This window comes from Macrobrachium rosenbergii, chromosome 7, assembly GCF_040412425.1.
Source record: "Macrobrachium rosenbergii isolate ZJJX-2024 chromosome 7, ASM4041242v1, whole genome shotgun sequence".
In the NCBI taxonomy this organism is placed as follows: Eukaryota; Metazoa; Arthropoda; class Malacostraca; order Decapoda; family Palaemonidae; genus Macrobrachium; species Macrobrachium rosenbergii.
This window is the reverse complement of record NC_089747.1, coordinates 34,525,396-34,548,579: the sequence shown is the minus strand read 5'-3', so window position 1 is coordinate 34,548,579 and position 23,184 is coordinate 34,525,396. Positions and strand designations below refer to the sequence as shown.

The 23,184-nt window shown below is 41.3% G+C and overlaps 1 protein-coding gene across 3 annotated transcripts in view; it reads right to left on the bottom strand.

Moving 5' to 3' along the window:
* Positions 1-23,184, bottom strand: part of LOC136840295 (pseudouridine-5'-phosphatase-like) — a 232,969-nt gene that overhangs the window by 173,322 nt on the left and 36,463 nt on the right. Inside the window, exon 2 of one of the 3 annotated variants that reach the window (XM_067106979.1) lies at positions 13,664-13,882. The exons of the other annotated variants lie outside the window; for them this stretch is intronic. Coding sequence (XP_066963080.1) covers positions 13,664-13,882 — 219 coding nt within the window. The remainder of the gene's footprint in view (positions 1-13,663; positions 13,883-23,184) is intronic. 3 annotated transcript variants of the gene reach the window in all.

Sequence of the window (23,184 nt, the reverse complement as noted above, 5' to 3'; positions counted from 1 at the left end):
ATGTTGGAAAACCCAATATTAAAACAATTTCTGACCAAAGATCTGTAGCCTTTAGAGAGTCCCAACAGATCAGCATTATACTCTGCAATGTTCAGCAATTGATCTATTGAATTGGACTCTGAAAGGGACGAAGGTTTGTCCCGAGGGGGAAACAGAATCTTAGAAGAAGAGAAAGGGATACTTTCCAACCTATCCACACCAGAAGAGCTAGGAACCAAAATTGAATCATCCTCTACCGATTTTGCAACCTTTTGTTGCAGAGAGCCTACTGCGGGAAAAAGAACCGCTGTTGGATCCAACAACGGAGCCGCAACCTTAATGACACCTGACTCCGACTGCACCTTCAACCTATCTTCCTGATTCTCTACTACCGTCCTATCTCTAACTGTCTGCGTCAATCCTAAATTAGATTTTACCTTAGGACTTACGTTACCAGGGTGAAAGGGGATATCTGCTGCTGACACTGCCTGCTCCGCGCCGGGGGCCAGTAGATCCTACCTTGAGGTTTGCGGTTCTCCATGACCCCGGCACCCGTTAGGGCTGGTTCTGGAACCGCAGGGGAGCTGAAAAAGAGCGATTAGGTTCTGTGTCCCTATTAACTTTTTCCTGATCTTTTATCTCTGTTAGTTTTGACATGAAACTTGAAAACAAACTAGACATGCTGGCTGACAATTTGTCTTCTAATTTCCTAAATAATTCTGACTCTAAAGCCTCTTTGTCAAAACCCTGAGTCTCTACCGCTGAGTCCTTACGTTTACTCTTAGAAGCTAATGATTTCCTATACTTGAGATAATCTTCCATCTGTGGTGTCAACGATGACCTACACTCGCAATGTGACGCTACATTGTACCTTCCTGCAATTTATGCACAACGAATGTCTGTCGTTTTTAAGGGTACTCATCCTTTTCTTGCAGGCGGTGCACGAACGATGGGCTGCAGTTTCTCCAGCGGTAGCGATCTCCGTCGTCACGGCAGAAGCAGATGTGGAAGCCGAGGAGTTGTCCAAGGGTGGTGTCTTATCCATTTTATCCATTTCAAAATCCAAGCCAGGCCAAGTCAAAACGGGAGAGAAGGTCCAAAAATCCAGAGAAAGAACAATCCAGGAGAGAAGGGGGCGATCAAAACCAGTCCAAGTCATTATCCAATCCAAAAAAAACAAAAATAAGGGGGTCAGGCTTATAACCAAAAATTCGCCTGATGTAGGACAAGTCCTAGCAGCACAGCGAACAAAAAGCAATTGAGGTTCTCGGCCATACACAGCCGGGACTTGCAGCAGCATTGCCAATGGTACGCTAGGTAACTCATTTGACAGGATTTTCCTGTAAGCGTTGGTAACGCTGACAGTTAATTACCCACTTAGTGGGTAATGAGTTGGGGATATAGTTCGGGCTGGTAGGTAACCAGGGCTAATTCAGGTGTTCAGGAGTGTATTGCAATACTTTATTTTATTATGTAAATGTCATTTTTATATAAGTAACTTACCGAGTAATTACATGGCTGATACCCACATTGAATGGAGGTGGGAAGGTTGGATATATCTACCCCAAAACATTATTAATAGTAATGAGTTTGAGAATAGAAATTTGCTCTCAATGAATCAATGTTGTTGAACCTTACCAGATAAGAGAGGTGCTACAGGTAGATGTTGCCTCTGGTTGGCGCTCATCTTATCCAGTAGAGGCAAGGCGGTAAAGACTTGAGGGCCTACTACTACAGTGGGTGCTTTGTAGTGATGGACTAATTTCCGAGGGCTAACAAAGAAGACAAGATGCCCCTGCCCAGGGCACAGTACCACACAAAATAACCAGAACAAATATAGTCACCATAACCACCAAAAAACAAATTAAAAACACCAATACCTAACCATTAAAACCAAAAGACTGGAGGGTACTCCAAGTATATAGTACTCCCAGGCTCCCCAAAAAACTCAACACCCTAAGGAAGGCGAAGAGATTAAAGAAAGGACATTGCTTTCTACGTCTCCTCCCCAACACCATGCCAGCTGTGTAAAACGGACCCAAGGTATTGCACTGATCGTAAGTAGTTTCAATATCCCTTAAGTAACGAGATGCAAACACTGACTTGTACTTCCAAAACGTCGATTGCGCAATTGACGTGAGAGATAAATTGCGCTTAAACGCCAAAGGCGTAGCGACCACTCTTATCTCATGGGCTTTTACCTTGCAAGAGGAGAGCGTCTTCGGTCACCATGGAATGTGCTTCTGAAATCAAGTTCCTGAGAAAGAATGCCATGGCATTCTTAGATAAGGGTCGAAAGGGATATTTCACAGAACACCAAAGGTTCCTTGATGTACCACGAATAGTCTTCGTTCTTTGAAGATAAAACTTATGGGCCCTTATTAGACAGAAAACTCGTTCTTCTTCAGACGGGCCTACTATCTGGGACAAGCTCTTGATCGTAAAAGGACGAGGCCATGGATTCGATGGTGATTCGTTCTTGGCTAAAAAATCTAGGGAAAAGGAGCAAGCTTTTCCCTAGAGAAATCCGATATTTTTGTCTAAAGCATGGATTTTGCTGGATCTTTTGGCAGTGGCCAAGGCGCCCAGAAAATGTTGTTTCCTGGTAAGATCCCTTAAAGAGATAGACTGAATGGGCTCAAAACGCAAACCGGCCAGCCACTTAAGTATCACATCTAGATTCGAGGACAACAATGGTTTTTCCTTAAGCTTTGCGGTATCAAAGGACTTAATAAGGTCGGACAAATCCTGGTTAGATGATAAGTCCATTCCTTTATGGCGGAAAACCGAGCGAAGCATTGCTCTGCAACCTTGAATGGTAGAGGTGGTAAGTCCCTTAGTTGAGTGTAGGAACAGAAGAAAGTCCGCTAATTCTGTTACAGAGGTATTAGAAGAGGACATGTTATTTCGTCTGGACCAAGACCTGAAGATGGACCACTTAGACTGGTAGACATTATCTGATGACTGTCTTCTGCACTTCGCAATCGTGCCTGCAGCCACTCTTGAAAAGCCTTTCTTTCAGAGCAGTCACCTAACAGTTTGAATCCTGTTAGGACAGAGAAGAAAGGTTTTGGTGGAACCGTCAGAAGTGAGGTTGCCTGAGAAGTTGTTGCTTCTGTGGCAGCAGTCTCGGGAAGTCCGCAAGAAGTTCCAGCAGATCCGGGAACCACTCCTTTGCTAGCCAGAAGGGGCTATCAAAATCGTGGACAGGTTTTGATGGGACCAGAATTTGTTGATGACTTGTCGCACTAAACTGAATGGGGGAAAGGCATACAGATCTTTGCCTGACCAGTCATGCAACATTGCATCAGTCCCATGCTAAGGGATCTGGTACTGGTGAGCAGAAGAGAGGAAGTTGGTGATTCCTGGAGGATGCGAACAAATCTATCATGGGTTCCCCCCCAAGAGCTTCCACAGATCCAGACAAACCAATGGGTCTAATGTCCATTCCGTGGGAAGGAACTGTTTCTGACGGCTCAACTCGTCCGCCATAACGCTGAGTCTCCCCTGGATAAACCGTGTTGTCACTTGTGTGTTGTTCTGGTGTAACCAGAGAAGAAGACCCCTTGCTGCTTCATACAGGGAGAAAGAGTGGGTTCTCCCTTCTTTCTTGATGTACGCCAGTGGCGTTGTGCTGTCTGAATGCACTGCTACTGTCCTCCCCTGAATTTCTGAAGCAAAGCACTGTAGGCCCAGAAATATTGCCTGTAGCTCCTTTACATTGGTGTGCCAGTTTTGCTGTTCTTGAGACCAGGTACCTGACACTTCTTTTAACCCCAAAAGAGCTCCCCAACCTAGGTTCGACGCATCTGAAAAGAACTCTAGGCTGGGGCTCAGAGGTAGAAGAGATTTCCCTTCTGATAGCCTCTTCCTGGAACTCGAACAATGAAGATCCTTCTTGATTTCTACCGTTATTGGGAACACAACTGAACCCAGAAACTTTTTCCTGTTCCAGCTGGCTCTGAGGAAGAATTGTAGAGGTCTCAGGTGTAGTCTTCCCAGAGTGACGAATTGTTCCATGGACGAGAGAGTACTAGAAGACTCACCCATTGATTGACCGAGCAAGAGTTTAGTTCCAGAAAAACTTTAACTGTCTGAAGACACTTGTCTATTCTCTTTGGAACTGGGAAAACCCAAAAATCCCAAGAGTTGATCATCATTCCTAAATAAGGAATCTCCTGAGATGGAATCAGGAGAGACTTGTCCTGATTGATGAGGAGACCCAATTCTTGGACCAAGAGAAGAGTTGTACGAATGTCCTCCATACATTGAGCTTCTGAGCGGGAACGTAGTAACCAGTCATCGAGGTATAGAGAGATCTTTATCCCCATCAAATGAAGCCATTTCACTAGGGGAGCCAATACCCCGGTAAACACTTGAGGAGCCGTCAAGAGATCGAACCACAGAGCCTGAAATTGCCCTGAAACACAAACCTGAGGTACTTTCTCGAAGTCAGACGCACTGGAATATGAAAGTAGGCATCCTGCATGCTGATGGACGCCATCCATTTTCCCTGGCGAATGGATGCAAGGACAGATTGGTTTGTTTCCATCTTGAATGTTGTCTTTTTGACAAAGACATTTAGTGCACTTTGCCCAAACCGGATCTCCAGTCCCCCGATGACTTGGGCACCACAAAGAGATGGTTGTAGAATCCCGGAGAATGAATGTCCTACACAACCTCTATAGCCTCTTTCTGAACATGAGACTTGACCTCTAGCAAGAGAGCAGCAAATCTCTCTGAGCCTGGAGAGTAAGCCGTTAATTTGACAGGCTTGCAGACTAGAGGAGGTTTGTTCAAAAGGGGATAGTGCAGCACTCCTTCAGGACACACACTATCCAGGATTCCGTTCCCTTTTGTTCCCACCATTCCCAAAACCGGAGGAGCCGCGCTCCTACCTGAGTATGGGGGCCTATATCTTCATTTCTTGGTGGAAGACTTGGAGGAAGATTTCTTGATGGAAAGCTGTGGGAAACGGGTATATGCTCTTTTTCTAGTATATGTTCTAGAATGGGAGAAGGCTGCAGCGGAGATGAAGATCTGGGAGGAAGAGCCGAAGAATCCTTGGGGCGTCTTGCAGATTAGGAGAGCAGGTCCTTGAGGAAAAGGATGCATCTTGTCCAAGGCGGAGAAGTGGGCTGATCTCTGAGACGGAGTGATGCCTTTTGAAGTAAAAGAACACCAAAGCTCTCTCTTCTTAAGTACACCCATGGCGTAAAGATCAGCTAACTCCTGTGTACTGTCGCGAACGCCCGTCAATACAGGGAAGTACTCTTAAGATATCCGAAGTAGTGTCTTGAGGTAAAAAGGAGCAGTCTCTAATCTTGCATGCTAGTGCGCCCACCGCCCAGTCTAGGAAGCTCATCACTTCGAAAACTTTAAAAATATTCTTGAGAAGGTGAACTAGTTCCGAAGCTGAAAACATAATTTTGGCTGAGGAGAAAGCTGATCTCCTAGCCGAGTCGATAAGACTGGAGAAGTCTCCCTGAGAGGAAGGAGAGACTCCCAGGGAAGGAGCTTCTCCCATTGCATAAAACCTATAACTCAACCTAGACAACTTGGAAGGCAGGAAACAAAAAACTGCTTTACCTTGTTCCCTCTTCTCAGTGAACCACCCTTCTACTTCATTCAGTGCCTTCTTTGCTGAAGAGGAGAGAACCAATTTCGGTAACCTCGAAGAACCAGCTGAGGGAGCTTCCATAAAGTTGAAGCAGGAGAGGAGTGAGTAGCTGGTGAAAAGAAGCTTGGGAAGGTTGCTAGCAGGAACCTCAATAACGCAGAGTACGCCGACAAAGGAGCATCTTGATCTGGAATGACCTCTTCTTCAGAAGAAACAGGAGAAAGCGATAAGTCCGCGGTCGTCTGAGCTGTAGGAGGAGCCTTCTGAAGCAAACTTAGAATATTATCTAGTTTGCTCTGAATCGGGTCAACTGAAGGAGGGACACTGTCTGAGACAAGACTACAATGATGCGGTGGAGGAGCGGGCGCCAATGGGTGCTCAGGGAGTACTGTAGAGACGGAAGCCATTGACGAAACTTGATGGCGAACGGGCGCCAGTGGGCGCTCATCTGTAAGTGGGAGCTTGGGCGCTTCGATGCTAGTTGCTGGCCGCTTGGACGCTGATTGTAGAGGTGAAGGTGCTGGGTGCACAACTCCTGATGAAGGGATTCCCTCGTGCAACGAAGAACGTCTATGCGCCAAGGCCAATTTACAATCCTCGTCTGATGTAGCAGAAGAGAATTGCTCCGGGCTATCCCACTGACTGCAAGAGGGGCGCGTGAATCCTTGCCCCCCCTTACAAGGAACAGCAGAAGAAATCTCGAAGTCCAATGCATGCCTTTTCAGCAGGCGTGACTTGTCCACGTAACGCCGTGCGTGCCTGGGACTAAATTCTTCGGAACTGGAGGACATACAGTGAGCACTCACTTGAAGGCCTTTCCAACGGCCTTTGGTTGCAGTCTGGTATTCATCACCAGACTGAACCAAGGGGATGGCTGCTCGGGGGCAGACCCTACCGACCTCCCTTAGGCTACCAGTTTGACTCCTCCCAGGTGCTGGGGAGTATGTTAGGGACCTTGACCTAGGAGAATCAGCCGGCCGAACAGCCACCTCCTCCACTACCACTGCACTTGCACTGGGCGCCATGGGGTGCTCTGACTCACTTTTGTCCATTAACACTTTCACAAATGATGCAAATTTAGTGATTGATTGCACAATTAATTCAAAGCGAGTGTTGATTTTTGACTCCAGACTGATGATGGTGTTGGGATCGGAAACATGAGAGGCACGTAAAGCAGAGGATTGCACAGGTGGAGATGGAATAGGATCGGAAGAAATTACAGGTACAATTGCATCTGACTTAGTGGATGGATCCTGACTAGCTAAGGCTTTACTAGATTCCCTAGCATTAGCTTTCCTCTTCCTATCTCTAGCTAGTTTCTAAAGATGTAAATCTAAAGTCTTCCACTTCTTTAAATCCCAGTCACTACATTCCTCACATCGTAAATCCACTGAACATATTTGTCCCCTACACTGAAAACAAACAGTGTGAGAGTCGTAGGATTCTTTAGTAAGTCTAGTATTGCAGCCTTTGCTACAATACTTAATACTAGAACTACTAGTGTCAGATATCCTGGAAAATTACAAAGGCAAGTCTAAAAAAACAGGCAAAAAGTCTTAAACCAATGATCAAAGCTCGCCTAACACTATCTAAACTGTGCCAAAAGGCTATGAAAATGAATACTTCACCAACTGTAGATAGAACAAGCATCCAGCAAAGTATTAATTTCAAAATTCAAGCTGCTGCCAACCACAGTCCTTCAACCACGGCTGGCAGAAACAACATGAAGCTCTTTGCTATGATGTAACTTCTCTTCCACCCAAAAGTGGGCGGGGCACGTTGTCATACCCAAAACAAACTAGCGTGACCTGCAATTTCAAAGTTTTTAGCTGCCGGTTAAAATAAACTACTGTAATAGCTATGTAATTACTGGGTACGTTACTTATATATATAAAAACTGGGAATTCACAAGTAGAGTTAAATACTTTACAGTGCTTAAATATTTAAAGATATGCATTAAAAAAATGTCATTTTTATTATAAATAAATAAAATAAAGTTTTATAAATACTTACCTAGTAATTACATAGCTATTAGTTTCTTTTAACTGGCAGCTTAAAATTTTGAAATTACAGGTCACGCTAGTTTGTTTTGGGTATGACAACGTGCCCCGTCCACTTTCGGGTGAAAGAAGAAGTACGACATGGCAAAGAGCTTCATTTTGTTTCTGCCGACCTTGGTTGAAGGAACTGTAGTTGGCAGCAGCTTGAATTTTGAATAGAGAATAGCTAAAACCCACGAATACTTAGAACCCTTCTAAAAATGCTTAGAACTGCCTATTTTGATAATTCAAACACAAAAAAAAAACTATAAATACTTATACAGGTATTATCCTACTTATGATGGGGTTAGGTTCCAAAAAAAAAACCCATCGTTTGTTCGAAAAAACGTATCTTGAATATAGCCTAGCCTATACTAGGGTATTCGGTACCATGTACAGTATACATATATAGTAGCCTAGCCTATACTCGGGTATTCGGTACCATGTACAGTATACATATATAGTAGCCTACCCTACACTATAAAGTATACACTATACATAAATGGTATAGTAATTGTTAATATCAGCTAATTCTGAAGGTTCATGCAGAGTGACTTATGATAATTCAATACAAAGAGAAATTGAATAACAAACAAGAATTAGTTAAGCCTACACTGTGGTATATCATTTACATAAACGGTAGCCTAGCCTACATTATACAGTACAGTACTGTACTCTATATTCACATATTGTATTATACAAACATCAACATAATGAATATGCATCTTTTCCATGGATCTTTTAAAATGTTATGCCTTAATTCACACTATCCACTAATATTGTACATATTCTTATTTTGCTTTTGTATTACAAATTGCAATCATAACAATCAATGTTTGGAAATAGATTACATGGTAAGTTTATTTCGCTTTATTTAACTCAGTTCAGAATGCTTTTCTTGCTTCTAGTTAGCGTAAATGAATCTCTAGATACTTTACTTACATAGGGCAAAGTTATTTTTCTTTATATGAAGTGTTTTTAAGTTGAAATACAACTTAAATACGTCTTGTTGTGAAATAACTTAGCTACTTTTTTTGTTAATAGATGATGTTGGCCGTTTGTTTTGTGTAAAAAAAAAATCAAGATTCCGTTCGCTGTTTCACTTGATTTCATCATAATACGAGCTTTACGTATTTATCATTTATCGGCGTAAAAATAACAGTATTGTGTTCTTTCATGCCCAGTAGTTTTGATTAAAATACTTTCTCTCAAATTTTAATTACAGTCGACTTTCATCCATTTTGCCAATGCATGATAGTTTATAGTCATTAGCAGCTTGAACATTGCTTTCTCTGACATTGTTTTCTCAGCTTAAGCTACAACTTGCAGCTTAAATTTAGCAGTATATTTCGTTGCCGATCTTTTATCCATACCGAATAAGGGCATAATGTAAAAATATATCAGTTCTATTCTACTTAACTTGTTTGTACTATAACTACGGTAATTGTGTATTATCATACGATGGTTGAAATACAAGCAAAACGGCTGTTGTTATCCAATTCGGTGATAAGCAAAACAACAGTTTCTTGGCCAGTTGTTTATGGCTGTATGCTTTTACGCAAGAGTATAATATTACTAACAATATTTTTATCATTCTCTTTTACTTTTTTAACTAGAAGATGGGATAAAGAGGTGGAGGAAAAGAAGTTGGTCTATTGTAATTTGGTCTCTCTTGCTGTCTGATTCTGCTGCTGCCTGCGCCCGCGCGAAATTGAAAAATATTTTATAAATATTGTCGTATCGGTATTAATTGCTTACCCCATTGCAAAATCGAATTATCGTAAGGCGAATTACCATAACTTGAGCACTACCTGAGTATTATAATAATTTTATTGCAAAACGTGCATTTAGTCATGAAAATGAGATGAAAATACAGTAATTAGTAGATATTTCTCAGTGAAAAATACTGTGAATGGGCGAATTTTCAGCGAATAATGTGTATATGTGTTCCATAAAGAAATCCACGAATAGGTGAGTCCATGAATCGTGAGACAGCGAATACGGGGGTTTTACTGTCAACACAACAAAATATCGATAAAATGTTATTTTACTTACATAATCCATTTGTACTGTACAGTATTATAGTGATGTTATCATCGTAATATGTATAATAAAAATTGATCGTCTCAATATTTGTAATGTTTACATTCTGAGCATCAGCTGATTGAGCCTGCTACCAAAAAAATTAGGGAAATAATTTTTTAGTTGCTAAAAGAAACGAATGTATTAATGGAATGATTATTTTCAAGTTTGTACCAAAAAGTTTATGATACAGTAACCTCATATTGAGAGAGAGAGAGAGAGAGAGAGAGAGAGAGAGAGAGAGAGAGAGAGAGAGAGAGAGAGAGAGAGAGAGAGAGAGAGAGAGAGAGAGAGCTGGCATTTACACATGGAGTCTCAGCACAGTAGGTGGGGATGAGACTTGACTTGACAGGCTGGGGAATAGAGTACAGTATAATCTTGTGCTGCTTATGCATGAAATTTGTATTTTAAATATTTTTACAGTGATTAGAGATGAAACATCACCAGTGCTAAAAATTCTCTTGCGTACTGTTATAATATGTGTGATAATCAGAGAGTCAACTAAACTTGTAATGAAGTACAGTTCAATAAATCAGAGAAAGTAAAAATATGGGCACACGTACAGTACCTACAGTAAAAACAGTTACAAATGTCGAGACGATTGTTTTTCTTTTTATACATGCTACGATGATAATACATCAATATAATACAGTATAAATGGATTCTGTAGGTGAAATAACATTTTATTGATACTTTGCTATATTTCATTAAAGGATATACTGAGAGAGAGAGAGAGAGAGAGAGAGAGAGAGAGAGAGAGAGAGAGAGAGAGAGAGAGAGAGAGAGAGAGTTGAACTGAGATGTTTATGAGCACTGGTAAGCTGTTTTGCGATTTTAATTATTTTATTGATATTTTGCTGTGTTTACATTAATATTAATATCTGAAAATTAGTAATTCATTTTTTACCATAAAAATTGTATTTAATCATGAAAAACCCTACTAGTTCACACACATCACTATCACTCTCCCAAAAACAATTGACGCGAGCTGGTGAATGTGAGCTCCATATCTTCTAAAGAAAGTTTCCCTAAATGCACTTTAAAGATGAATACAGTAGGAATACTTAAATGGATTTGTAGACACCGACAACTATGGCTGCAAACTACACTCATCCAGAGAACGCACTGAACCCCAACTGGAGAGACGGCTGAGAGAGGCGGCAAAGGCACAGACCTTGGTACCGAGACACCATGGTTCCCCGTACGCGAAGAAGACCAACAAACCCAGGGTTCACTTTGTTTGGTTTTGTGTAGAGCCCTCCACAGGGATAATTCCCTCTCTGGCAGGCCCATGTACATTTTTGAAATAAGGTGCTTCTTATATTTTCTAATTGTCTTTCAGTGTTTTCTCGTCAGTATTGTGGCTCCTACAGAATAGGAGAGTCTTTAGTTCCTTTTTAAATTTGCATTCTTCTTGTATATTCTTCACTTCTGGATCATTAATCAGGTTTCTAATAGTGTTAGTTTTATTTTCTACAGACTGTATGTTTATTAAATTGCCTAGAAGATTATTGGTCAAAGCCATGGTCAGTATTATTTTTCACCTTCGATACATATTCTTTATATACTGTACACTTATTGCCATCATATGTTTTATGTTTAGTATCACTATGGCCTTTCTTTACACAATTTTTACACTTGAAGATGCTGCTAGCACATTCATTTGATTTGTGATTTTCACCACATCTAGGGCAAGCTTGGTCATTTCTACAATTTGTTGCGCTATGACCAAATTCCTGACATTTATAGCACAGATAGGGCATGTAACAGTCATATTCTTTGCAGAGGCTATACAGTGTAAACAATCTATCACCCCTATCATATATAGCCTTTCATATTTGTGGTGTACATTTGATGATATAGTGTTTATATTTGTCATCTTTGGTTGTCATTTCCTTTACAATTTTTAGGTCGTCATTTTCAGAGATGAGGTTATTTATCCATGGATTTTTCTTTACAATGTTACCAACAATGTCATCTTCGTCCTTTGGGACATAGACTACTTTTATTTTTGGTTTAAGTTTACCTTTCTCATTTACAGATATATTGCTGATTTCCTGAATCTCCATTTTTGCCATTTCTAAGTTTTTCCTGTCGGGAAATCTTACAAATAAGTGTCCATCTCTTGTTGTTTTAACCTGTTTTTTTGTGTGTTCTTTGTTCAGGCCTCTTGCACTTACCACAGATGTACACTAAGTTCTCACTACCAAGTATGGGTGTGTATCTGGGCTCTATACCGGAGCATCCATAATGAAACCAAGTGTCACAAGTATCACAGCAAGTTCCTTCATCTACAACTTCTCCAGAGCAAAGTCCGCAGGTTGCTGACTCTCTCTCGATTGGGGTTGACTCAGCTTTCTCCAGTACTTTCTTTAGAGTTGCATCGTTATGTGCTGCATTGATAATTATGAGAAAATGTTCGTATGATAGACTGGTATTCCCTTTACTTGACTTAATTTCTATAGTACTTATTTTCTCTTTTTCCTTCTTCTTCTTCGTTTTCACTTTGAAGATCGCTCAAGTCAGACACTTTTACGCAGAGCACTTCAAAGACACATCCGGCCCGCACGAAAGCTACAGACAGGGTGGGCTACAGACAGATGGCAAGGCTTCGACACCTTCTATCTCAGGGTGGAAATCGAAAAAGGTGGATCGCTACATACGTGTGTGTGTCCTAATATATAGTCAAATTTCTCACCATAATGAAAGCACATTTCTCAATTACCTATTATTTTTCTCCTGAACCACATAGGGAGCAAAAGAGGGAGGACCAGAAGGAGTGTGAGGAATTAACCTGGGCTACCAGGTAGGATAACAGAGGAGGAGAAGCAACACCAGAAGCCAAAAGGAAAAGACTGAGTAAGCTTATGGGGTGCCGTAACGAATTGTCTACGTAATCTATTGGCCTCTAGCATCTACCGATGTTTCACATAATTTCACCCTCTCATCAGATCACTCCTTATTATCTTTACATCAAGTAACCCACACTCGTGCCTCAACAGCTAGGCTAACATATTGGCTACAAACCCATGCACAACCGAAACATTCGGTTTCCACAAACGCTTTCCAATACAGTCTGATGTTTTCATCTCTCCTTGCTGTAGATGACATAATGCAAAAACAGAAAACAAGCGCAAGACTGTAAACGAGAAAATCAGCCAGAAATCGTCAAAATATTTACAAACCCCAATTCACACTGTCTGCATAAGGACACAGCATGAAGAATTCTGACAAGAATGTAATCACTCCAGTGCCACCTGGTGGGAAACAGGCAATTACAGACAGTCCTAGCAGGTTAGCCAAGCATTATTCTTTTTTATTTTGTATGATGATCAGACTTAATGGCACGAAGATATAAGCTAAATAGTAGGTAAGATTCATTCCAAATAATATACTTTCAAGCAAAGGAACTAAATCCACAGTCCCTAGCAAACGGCTAAGTCTGAACACTGATTATTGGGTCCCCACTCCATGTAGTATCTGAGATGATCCAGCTGTTGTAAATAGCAGCAAATATACTGAAATCAATTAAGCAAATAAGTAAAAAATTGAGTACGAATGAAGTGTTTTGAAAGACCACAAAAATCTGCCAAGGCTACAAAATTCACCTACCTAAAGATCCTTCCTCCTCAAAAGTTAACATTTCTACAGAAATCAACATAACTAGTGATAAAAAAATCTTCCACTGTACCAACCTTGCAACAGGCTCAGAACACCAATGACCTTAAACCATCTTTTTCACCCCTAAAGTAATAAGTTTAGGCTTAGGCAAAAACAGATAGTTTGCATCACAATATCAGAAATAATAATATTATACAGAAAAAGACCCAACATTACATGGCAAGGAGACATTCACACCTGCAGCAAAGCCTTGATTGTAAACAAATGTAATAGGAAATGTTTTCATGTCTTTCATGCAAGTTTTATAAATCAAAATTAATACCTGGTAAGAGATCTGCATTCTGGAATGCTGTCTTTGAAAGCTCTGCCACTTTTTTTGAATATTCCTCCACCCTCAATGGAAGACTAAGGGAGTCGATTATATGTCTAGCAACAAGAAGTCCTTTCATTCCCATACACTGAGACTTGATCTCCCAGGTATACTCTTTGTCATATTGAGAGCATATAGACTGTGTAACTTCCATATAAATATGTTCAGTATCTGTTGTGGATGTTCATAAATTATGTTAATAAATTTAACTTTGACCAAAATGAAAGAAACCTAACCATGTAAAATATTCTTCAAAACCTACGTAGAGAGAGAGAGAGAGAGAGAGAGAGAGAGAGAGAGAGAGAGAGAGAGAGAGAGAGAGAGAGAGAGAGAGAGAGAGAGAGAGAGAGAGAGAGAGAATTAATTGTATAACATTTTGCAGATAAAAGTCAAAACTTTCACAGTTTTATAATTTCATAGTGACATGTGGTTACCCACAACGTCTTTCTATATCATGAACAAATTTTTTACTCCACTGAACTTTTTAGGTTCCGCTAGTATTGGAAGCTGAAACAAAAACATAACCTCAGTCATTAGATGATGTAATGAAAGACACCACACGAATCAGGGCTCTTCAAGGTACAAAATGACATTTTTATAATAAAATAAGGTTTTATATATACTTACCAAATAATTACATAGCTATTAGTTTCTACTTGTTACTACTTTAATGGCAGCTTTAGAATTGAAATTCACAGTAACGCTCTTCTGTTTTGTTGCAGTTAAGTGCCCCGTCCACTTTCAGGGAAGTACACATACAACATAGCTGAAGAGCTCAGTTCGTTTATGCTCTATATCCATGTGCGGGGAGGAGGGGCGGGCTCCGATCATGTAATTACTTGGTAAGTATATATAAACCTTATTTTATTATAAAAATGTCATTTTTATATATCTAACTTACCAAGTAATTACAAAGCTGAATCCTACATTGATAGGTGGGGGGAAGCATGGACATGTACTACTCAACAAACATTTATAAATGGAAATGCATTTGAAATAGATAAAAAGCTAGTGTTGTGGTAATGCTTGTTGTAACCTTACTTGGGGAGAGAGCAAGAACAGGAAGATACTGCCTCTTGGTTGTTGCTCATCTCAACCCATAGGGACATGACCAATAATGTCAGGAATTGTCCCTACTTCAGTGGGAGCTTTGTGGTCAGGGAGTACTCCTATGGCTTGACAAAGCTAAACAAAACGATTGTCCTTGCCCTGGGCATGAAAATACACCAACCAAAAAATTACCACCTGAACATCAATTAAATACTTATTACCCACCCATTAAAAAACAAAGATCGGAGGGTACTCAAGGTACCAAGTACCTCCAGGCTTCCCAAAAAACTCAACAACCTTAAACAAGGCTAGGAGATAGAGGAAAATAGAAGGGTCACCCCTACACCTCATTCCCTAGTGCCATGCCAGCTGCGGAGAACAAACCTAGTGTACTGTAGTCCTCCAACAATGTTTCAGCATCATGTAAATAATGGTTGGCGAAGACCCAGCAACACTTCCAATTAGTCGACTATAATAGTAGAAAGAGAGAGATTGTGTTTAAAAGCCAACGATGTGGCTACTGCCCGCACATCATGGGTTTTTACCTTTAACAAAGGTAAATATCCTCTTGAATCCCCAAGTGAGATTCCACAATAATGTCTCTCAAAAAGAATGAGATAGCATTCTTGGAGAGAGGGTGCACAGGATTCTTAACTGACCACCAGAGGTTATGAAAATCTCATGATATTTTTGGTTCTCTTGAGGTAATGTCTCAATGCTCTCACTGGGCACAACACTCTCTCTTGATCTGAAGGTCCCACCAGTTCTATAAGACTTTGAATGAAAAAAGAATGAGGCCATGGATAAGAAGGGTTCTCGTTCTTAGCTAATAAAACCTCCTAAGATGTACTTACATACTGCATTCTCTTGGGAGAAACCAACCTGTTTATCCAGAGCCTGCAATTCACTGACTCACTTTGCTGTGGCTAAAGCAATTAAAAATAGAGTCTTTCTGGAAAAATCCATAAACGAAGACACGTGAATTGGTTAAAAAGGAGGGCCTGATAACCAATGCAGTACTATATCTACGTTTGAAGAAACAGGAGATTGCGATTTCTGTTTTGTGATGTCAAAGGACTTAAGTCTGAAATATCTGGGTTTGAGGGGAGGTCCAAACCTCTATGCTTGAACACTGAGTTCAGCATATATCTGTAGCCCTTGATCGTAGATGTCGACAGACCCGGGGGAGATCTCAGGTAGAGTAAAAATTCAGCTAGTTGGGCTATAGAGGTAGAAGAAATGTTACGTTCCTTACACCATCCACGAAATACTGCCCACTTAGCTTGGTAGATAATTCGCAACCTCTCTTGAAAACCCCTTCACTCTGACAAGCCTCCTGACGGTCTGAAACCTGTCACAGCGAGAGTGGATAAACCTTGATGAACCGGTTGAAATGAGGTTGTCTGAGCAGATCTATCCTCTGTGGAAGTTCCAGAAGGTTCAGGAACCATTCCTTTTGAGGCCAAAAGGGGGCCACCAGAATCACCGACATGTGATGGGAAGTCCTGAACTTGTTTCTGACTTCCCTCACTAAACTGAACAGAGGAAAGGCGTGCACCTCCAGGTCTGACCAGTCCTGGAGCATCGCATCCGTTGCCCATGCTAGAGGGTCTGGCGCTGGAGAGCAATACAGAGGGAGGCGATGGTTGATCGCTGGTCTACCCCACGGTTTTCGTTTCCACAGGTTGGTGCAAACAAGTCTACCCCACGGTTTTCCCCACCATTTCCACAGGTTGGTGCACACCTGTGGATTCAGCGAGCATTCCAAGGGTAGGACTTGTTTGCAACAGCTCAATGTTTGACTTCCCCTGAACAAAGCAGGTGAGGATCTGGATTTTTTGTTGAGCCCATAAAAGATCTCTGGCTACTTCATACAGCGAAAATCCTGTCATTTCTTGCGTCAGCTTGCCATAATTTTTTCGCCATTTCATATTATTCATTACATAAAGTGTTATACATCAAAATGTGCGCAATTTCATGTAGAATACAACAAAATATATATCATTCCTTTAGCTCTTCACAGTGTTTTAATATTTTCATCGAAATCACGATAACTGACAAAATTTTAACATTCGGTCAAATTTGACTTGACCGAAATGATCGAAAAATGCATCCGTAAGCCATAATTATTACATTCGAGTAACCATCAATAATTTACCTTCATTTTGCAACAAACGGAAAGTCTCTAGCACAATATTTAGAATTTTGGTGAATTTTTGAAAATAATTTTCCTCCACTCCGCGCGATGCGAACTCCGCTGAAAATCCTAGCATTTCTTGCGCCAGCTTCAAAGCGTTCTTGGATGAAATCGTAATTTTTTTTCGTCGTTTCATATTATTCGTTACATAGTGTTATACATCAAAATGTGCGGTTTCAATTTCATGTAGAATACAACAAAAAATATATCATTCCTTTAGCTCTTCACAGTTTTTAATATTCCCATGGATATTTGGTATGCTTTCATCGAAATCACGATAACTGACAAAATTTTAATATTCGGTCAACTTTGATTCGACCAAAATGATCGAAAAACGCATCCGTAAGCCATAATTATTACATTCGAGTAACAATCAATCATTTACCTTCATTTTGCAACAAACAGAAAGTCTCTAGCACATTATTTGGATTTTTGGTGAATTTTTGAAAAAAAAAAAAATTTTCCTTTGCTCCCAGCATCCAAAGTGAATTTTAACATTCGCTCGCGTACTCCGCTGAAAATCCTAGCATTTCTTGCGTCAGCTTTAGCCGTAATTTTTCGCCGTTTCATATTATTCGTTACATAAAGTGTTATACATCAAAATGTGCGCAATTTCATGTAGAATACAACAAAAAATATGTCATTCGTTTTGCTCTTCACAGTTTTTTAATATTTTCGCCGAAATCACGATAACTGACAAAATTTTAACATTCGGTCAACTTTGATTCAACCGAAATGATCGAAAAACGCATCCGTAAGCCATAATTATTACAATTATAAATACATTCGAGTACAATCAATCATTTACCTTCATTTTGCAACAAACAGAAAGTCACTAGCACATTATTTAGATTTTTGGTGAATTTTTGAAAAAAAAAATTTTCTTCACTCCGCGCGCGCGTACTCCGCTGAAAATCCTAGCATTTCTTGCGTCAGCTTGCTGTAATTTTTTCGCCATTTCATATTATTCGTTACATAAAGTGTTATACATCAAAATGTGTGAAATTTCATGTAGAATACAACAAAAAATATGTCATTCCTTTAGCTCTTCACAGTTTTTTAATATTTTCGCCGAAATCATGATAACTGACAAAATTTTAACATTTGGTCAACTTTGACTCGACCAAAATGATCGAAAAACGCATCCGTAAGCCATAATTATTACATTCGAGTAACAATCAATCATTTACCTTCATTTTGCAACAAACGGAAAGTCTCTAGCACAATATGTAGATTTTTGGTGAATTTTTGAAAAAAAAAATCTTCCTTCGCTCCGCGCACGCGGACTCCGCTGAAAATCATGTCATTTCTTGCGTCAGCTTGCTGTAATTTTTTCGCCGTTTCATATTATTCGTTACATAAAGTGTTATACATTAAAATGTGCGCAATTTCATGTAGAATACAACAAAAAATATATCATTCCTTTAGCTCTTCACAGTTTTTTATATTTACATCGAAATAACGATAAATAGAAAAAAATCAATCTTCGGTCAACTTTAACTCGATCGAAATGGTTCAAAAATGCAATTGTAAGCTAAAAAACTTACAGCCTAGTAATATTCAATCAATTTCCTTCATTTTGGCACAATTGGAAAGTCTCTAGCACAATATTTTGATTTTTGGTGAATTTTAAAAAAACTTTTTTACGTCCGCTCGTTACGAATTCATGCATCATTTTGTGATAATATTTTCTCTGTGTTGCTTTAATCGTTTTACAATCTGTTATATACCAAAATCATCGCAATTTAGTGTACAATACAACTAAAAAAATTAACTCATTAGCTTCAACCGTTTTTCCTTACACAGCGATTTGTATACAATTATATACGAGTTTTTTTTTTCGCCGTCATATATTCCAATATTTATATATGATAATGATATTTTTTTATTTCTGATGGTTGCATACTAAAGTTCAGGCAATGAGAAAAAAGGAGCCAAAAATGAACTCTTAATCTTGAAAACTAAAGCGCTGTGATTTTTGAAAAAACTTTTTTCCGCTTCGGCGCTACCTCTCGGAGGCCGCGGCATACGGGAGACGTTTTTGAAAATAGGGCTTCGGCGTTAAAGGGTTAGTGGGAAGCATTGCAGCAAAGGAGTATTCCGAATGCCACAAAGCATCCATGGAGGTTATGCAGCTCATGGAGTAGTCCGATGGCTAACATAACCATACAAGAGTGCCCTTGCCCTGGGTGCAGTACCATAAAGACATACAACCAGAAAACTTTGTCATCTACACACTGTATTAATTAAAACCATTACCCAACAGTAAAAAACGACTGGTAGGTACTCCAAGTACATAGTACCCCTGGGCTCCCCAAGAACTCAACAGCCTAATCAAGGTGAAAAGAGGTAGGATAGGAGCAGACTCCTATGCTTCCTCCCCTAACACCATGCCAGCTACAGACAATGGACTCAGGGTACTGCAGTTTTCGAAAATACCTGTAGTCTCTATTTCACGTAAGTGGTGCGTTGCAAACAGGTTTGCATTTCCAGAAGGTTGACTGGAGAATTGCCAACAAAGACATGTTACGTTTAAAAGCCATCAAGGTGGCGATGGCTCTAATCTCGTGGGCTTCAACTTTCAAGACTGGCAGAAAATCCTCACAAATTCTTGAATGCAATTCCAGGATGACATCTTTCAAAAAGAATGATATTGCTTTCTTGGAAATGGGTCTAGAAGGGTCCTTCACGGAGCACCAGAGCTTACTTGAGGGACCTCTGATCTTCACTGTTCATTAAGGTAGTGCCTTAGTGCTCTGATGGGACAAAGAGTCCTCTCTTCCTCTTCTGGTCCGAGAACCCCCATCAAATTCTTGATGGTGAAAGAATGAGGCCATGGCTTAGAGGGGTCTCATTCTCAGCCAGGAAGTCTACATAAAAGAGCAGACTGTGTCTCCTTGTGAAAAGCCTACTCTTCTGTCAATGGCTTGCAACTTGCTGACTCTCTTAGCCATACCTAAGGCGACCAAGAAAAGAGTTTTCCTTGTTAAGTCTCTTAAGGAAATTGTGCAAAGCAGTTCAAAAGGAGGGCCTGATAAGCATTTGAGGACAATGTCCTAATTCCATGATACTGTACTGCATTAGTCTTGGTCTCCTTGGTCGTGTCGAAAGTCTTGATCAAGTCGCTGATGTCCTGATTGGATCCCAAATCAAGGCCCCCTGTGCCGAAACACAGAATCTAACGGTGCTCAGTACCCCTTGATTGTCGAGGAAGACAAACCTCTGTTAGTCGTCAGGAAAAGAAGGAAGTCCACGATGTTCATTGCAGAGGTTTCAGAAGAAGAGACGTTATTTCTTCTGCACCAGCTGGTAGACTCTGGAAAAAGACTGCCGTCTCAACTTAGCAATTGCTTCCTCAGCTGGTTTTGAAAATCCCTTCGCTCTGACGAGTCTCCTGACAGTCTGAACCCTGTCAGAGCAAGGGCGGACAGGTTGTGATGAAGTGTAGTTGTTGGAGAAGCTTTGGCTTCTGTGGAAAGAGCCTGGGGTAGTCGACCAGCAGCTTGAGGAGATCTGGGAACCATTCTCTTCGAGGCCAAAAGAGGGCTACCAAAGTCATCTTTGTGTCCTGATGGGATATGAATTTGTTGATAACTTCCCTCACCATGTTGAATGGCAGGAAGGTGTACAGATCTAGGAAGGACCAATTCAGGAGCATGGCATCTGTCACCCATGCCAGGTGGTCCGGGGATGGAGAGCAGAACAGTGGGAGGCAATGGTTCTTTGACATCGCGAACAGGTCTATCGACAGCTGTCCCCACAACTTCCACAGGTTTGTGCACACCTGTGGATCTAGTGCCCATTCTGTGGGAAGAACCAGTCTGCACTGACTCAGTCCGTCTGCTATTATGTTTAGCTTCCCTTGAATGAATCTTGTCACCAGAACGGTGCAGTTCTTCGTAAAGGGAGAATGAGTGGGTGCCTTCAATTCTCTCACACTGATGTGAAGGAGCTTCTCTTTTGGGGACCAGACTCCTGCGACTTCCATGTCTCCCAGAAAAATTCCCCAACCCAGATCTGAAGTGTCTGAGTACAATGAAAGGTTAGGGCTCAGTGGATGGAGAGACTTCCCTTCCAAGAGACGTTCTTCTGCAAGCCACCATCTCAAGTCTTCTTCGATTTCCGGAGTGATCAGGAAGACGAACGAGTCCAGGTGGGTCTTCCTGTTCCAGCTGGCCTTCAGGAAGAACTGCAGTACAGGCAGTCCCCGGTTAACAGCGGACTTGGTTAATGGCGATCCGGTTTTACAGCGCTTGTCTAGCAACGAAAATCGGCAATTTTCGGCACCTAAAATCACTGATTTCCGCTTATCGGCACCGATAATTGGGTATTGGCGCCAATACATACCTAACAGAGGCGCCGATAACTGAAAATCGGCACTTTTTGGCACCGATAAGCCCCGAAACTCACTGAATAGGCGCAAAAATCGCCGATTTTCGGTTAACAGCGTTTTTAGTTATCATCTCACCCTCAGAATGGAACCCCCGCCGTTAACTGAGGACTGCCTGTACCCTCATATGAAGCCTCCCCAGGTTTACAAACTTCTCGATGGATGCGAGGTTTCCCAAAAGGCTCATCCCACTGTTGGCTGAGCAGGACTTGAGAGCGAGGAAGTTACGGACTGTTTGAAGACACGATTGTACTCTACTGAGGGACAGAAAAACCTGAAAATTCAGTCTATCATCATCCCCAAATAAAGAATCACTTGAGACAGAGACAACAGCGATTTCTCCTCGTTGACGAGTACAGGCAGTCCCCGGTTAAGGGCGGGCTCGATTAATGGTGATCTGGTTTTACGGCACAGGCCTAGTGCCGAAAATTGCCGATTTCCGCTTATCGGCGCCAATAACTGGGTATTGGTGCCGATACATACCTAAAAGAGGCACCGATAACCGAAAATCGAAAAGTGCCGATAAGCCCTGAAATTCACCAAAAAAGCGCAGAAATCACCGATTTTCGGTTATCATCACACCCTCAGAAAGGAGCCCCTGCCGATAACTGGGGACTGCCTGTAATCCAAGTTCTTGGGCCAAAAGAATGGTCTTCTGAAGGTCCTATGTGCACTGTTTCTTCGATGGAGAATGTAGGAGCCACTCGTCTAGGTAGAGGGATGTACTGATCCCCATGAGGTGAAGCCACTTTGCAAGAGGGGCGAGAACATGAGTGAATACTTAGGGAGCTGTAGAGAGGCTGAAACACAGAGCTCAAAACTGAAGACTGTTCTGGAACACAAATCTGAAGTACTTCCTGCTATCTTGGTGTACTGGGATATGAAAGTAGGCATCCATATCAATGGTCACATCCAATCCACGCTGGATGGATGAGAGAACTGACTGATTTGTTTCCATCTTGAATTTTGTCTTCTGAACGAAGACATTCAGGGCACTGACGTCCAGGACAGGTCTCCATCCCCCAGATGACTTGGGGACCACAAAAAGATGGTTGTAGAACCCTGGAGTGTTGACATCTTCAACCAGCTCTACAGCTCTTTTCATGAGAAGAGCCAACATCTCTTCTGCAAGCGCCAAAAGCCTCTCGTAGCCTACCGAGTAGGCTGTCAATGCAATGGGAGTTGACACTAAGGGAGGGTTCTCCCTGAATGGGATAGAGCACCCCTCTTTGAGTACTAACGAGACCCACTGGTCTACTACTCTGGCTTCCCATTTTTCCCCAAAAGTGTAGGAGTCTTGCACCTACTGGCACACAGAGGACTGGATTCTCATTTACGAGAGGAAGGCTTCGAGGGAGCCTTTTTGGCTGGGCGTGCTGCGTAGAATCTTGTCTTATTGCCCCGAAAGGGCTGCTGCTGCAAAGGAGGGGTCTACTTCGTAGTGAAAGGAGGTCCTTGGAGCGTTTGGCTGACTGGGCTAACAAATCCTGCGTTGACTTTTTCTGAAGCTCCGACGCTATTTCTTGGACCGTGGCTTGAGGGAAGAGGTGTATGCGGTCCAAAGGAGAAAAGAGAAGTGCCGACTTCTGAGATGTAGTCACACCTTTGGTGGTACAAGAGCACCAAAGTTCATGTTTCTTCAGGACACCCATCGTGAATAAAGAAGCTAGTTCCATCGAGCCATCCCTGATAGCTTTATCTGCGCAGGATAAAATCCCCAGCCAGTCTGCAGACAAGTCCTCTGACATATCCTCGCAGTCTTTGATTTTCTTTGCCAGTGCTCCCACAGCCCAGTCCAAAAAGCTTAGGATCTCAAAAACCTTAAACATATTCCTG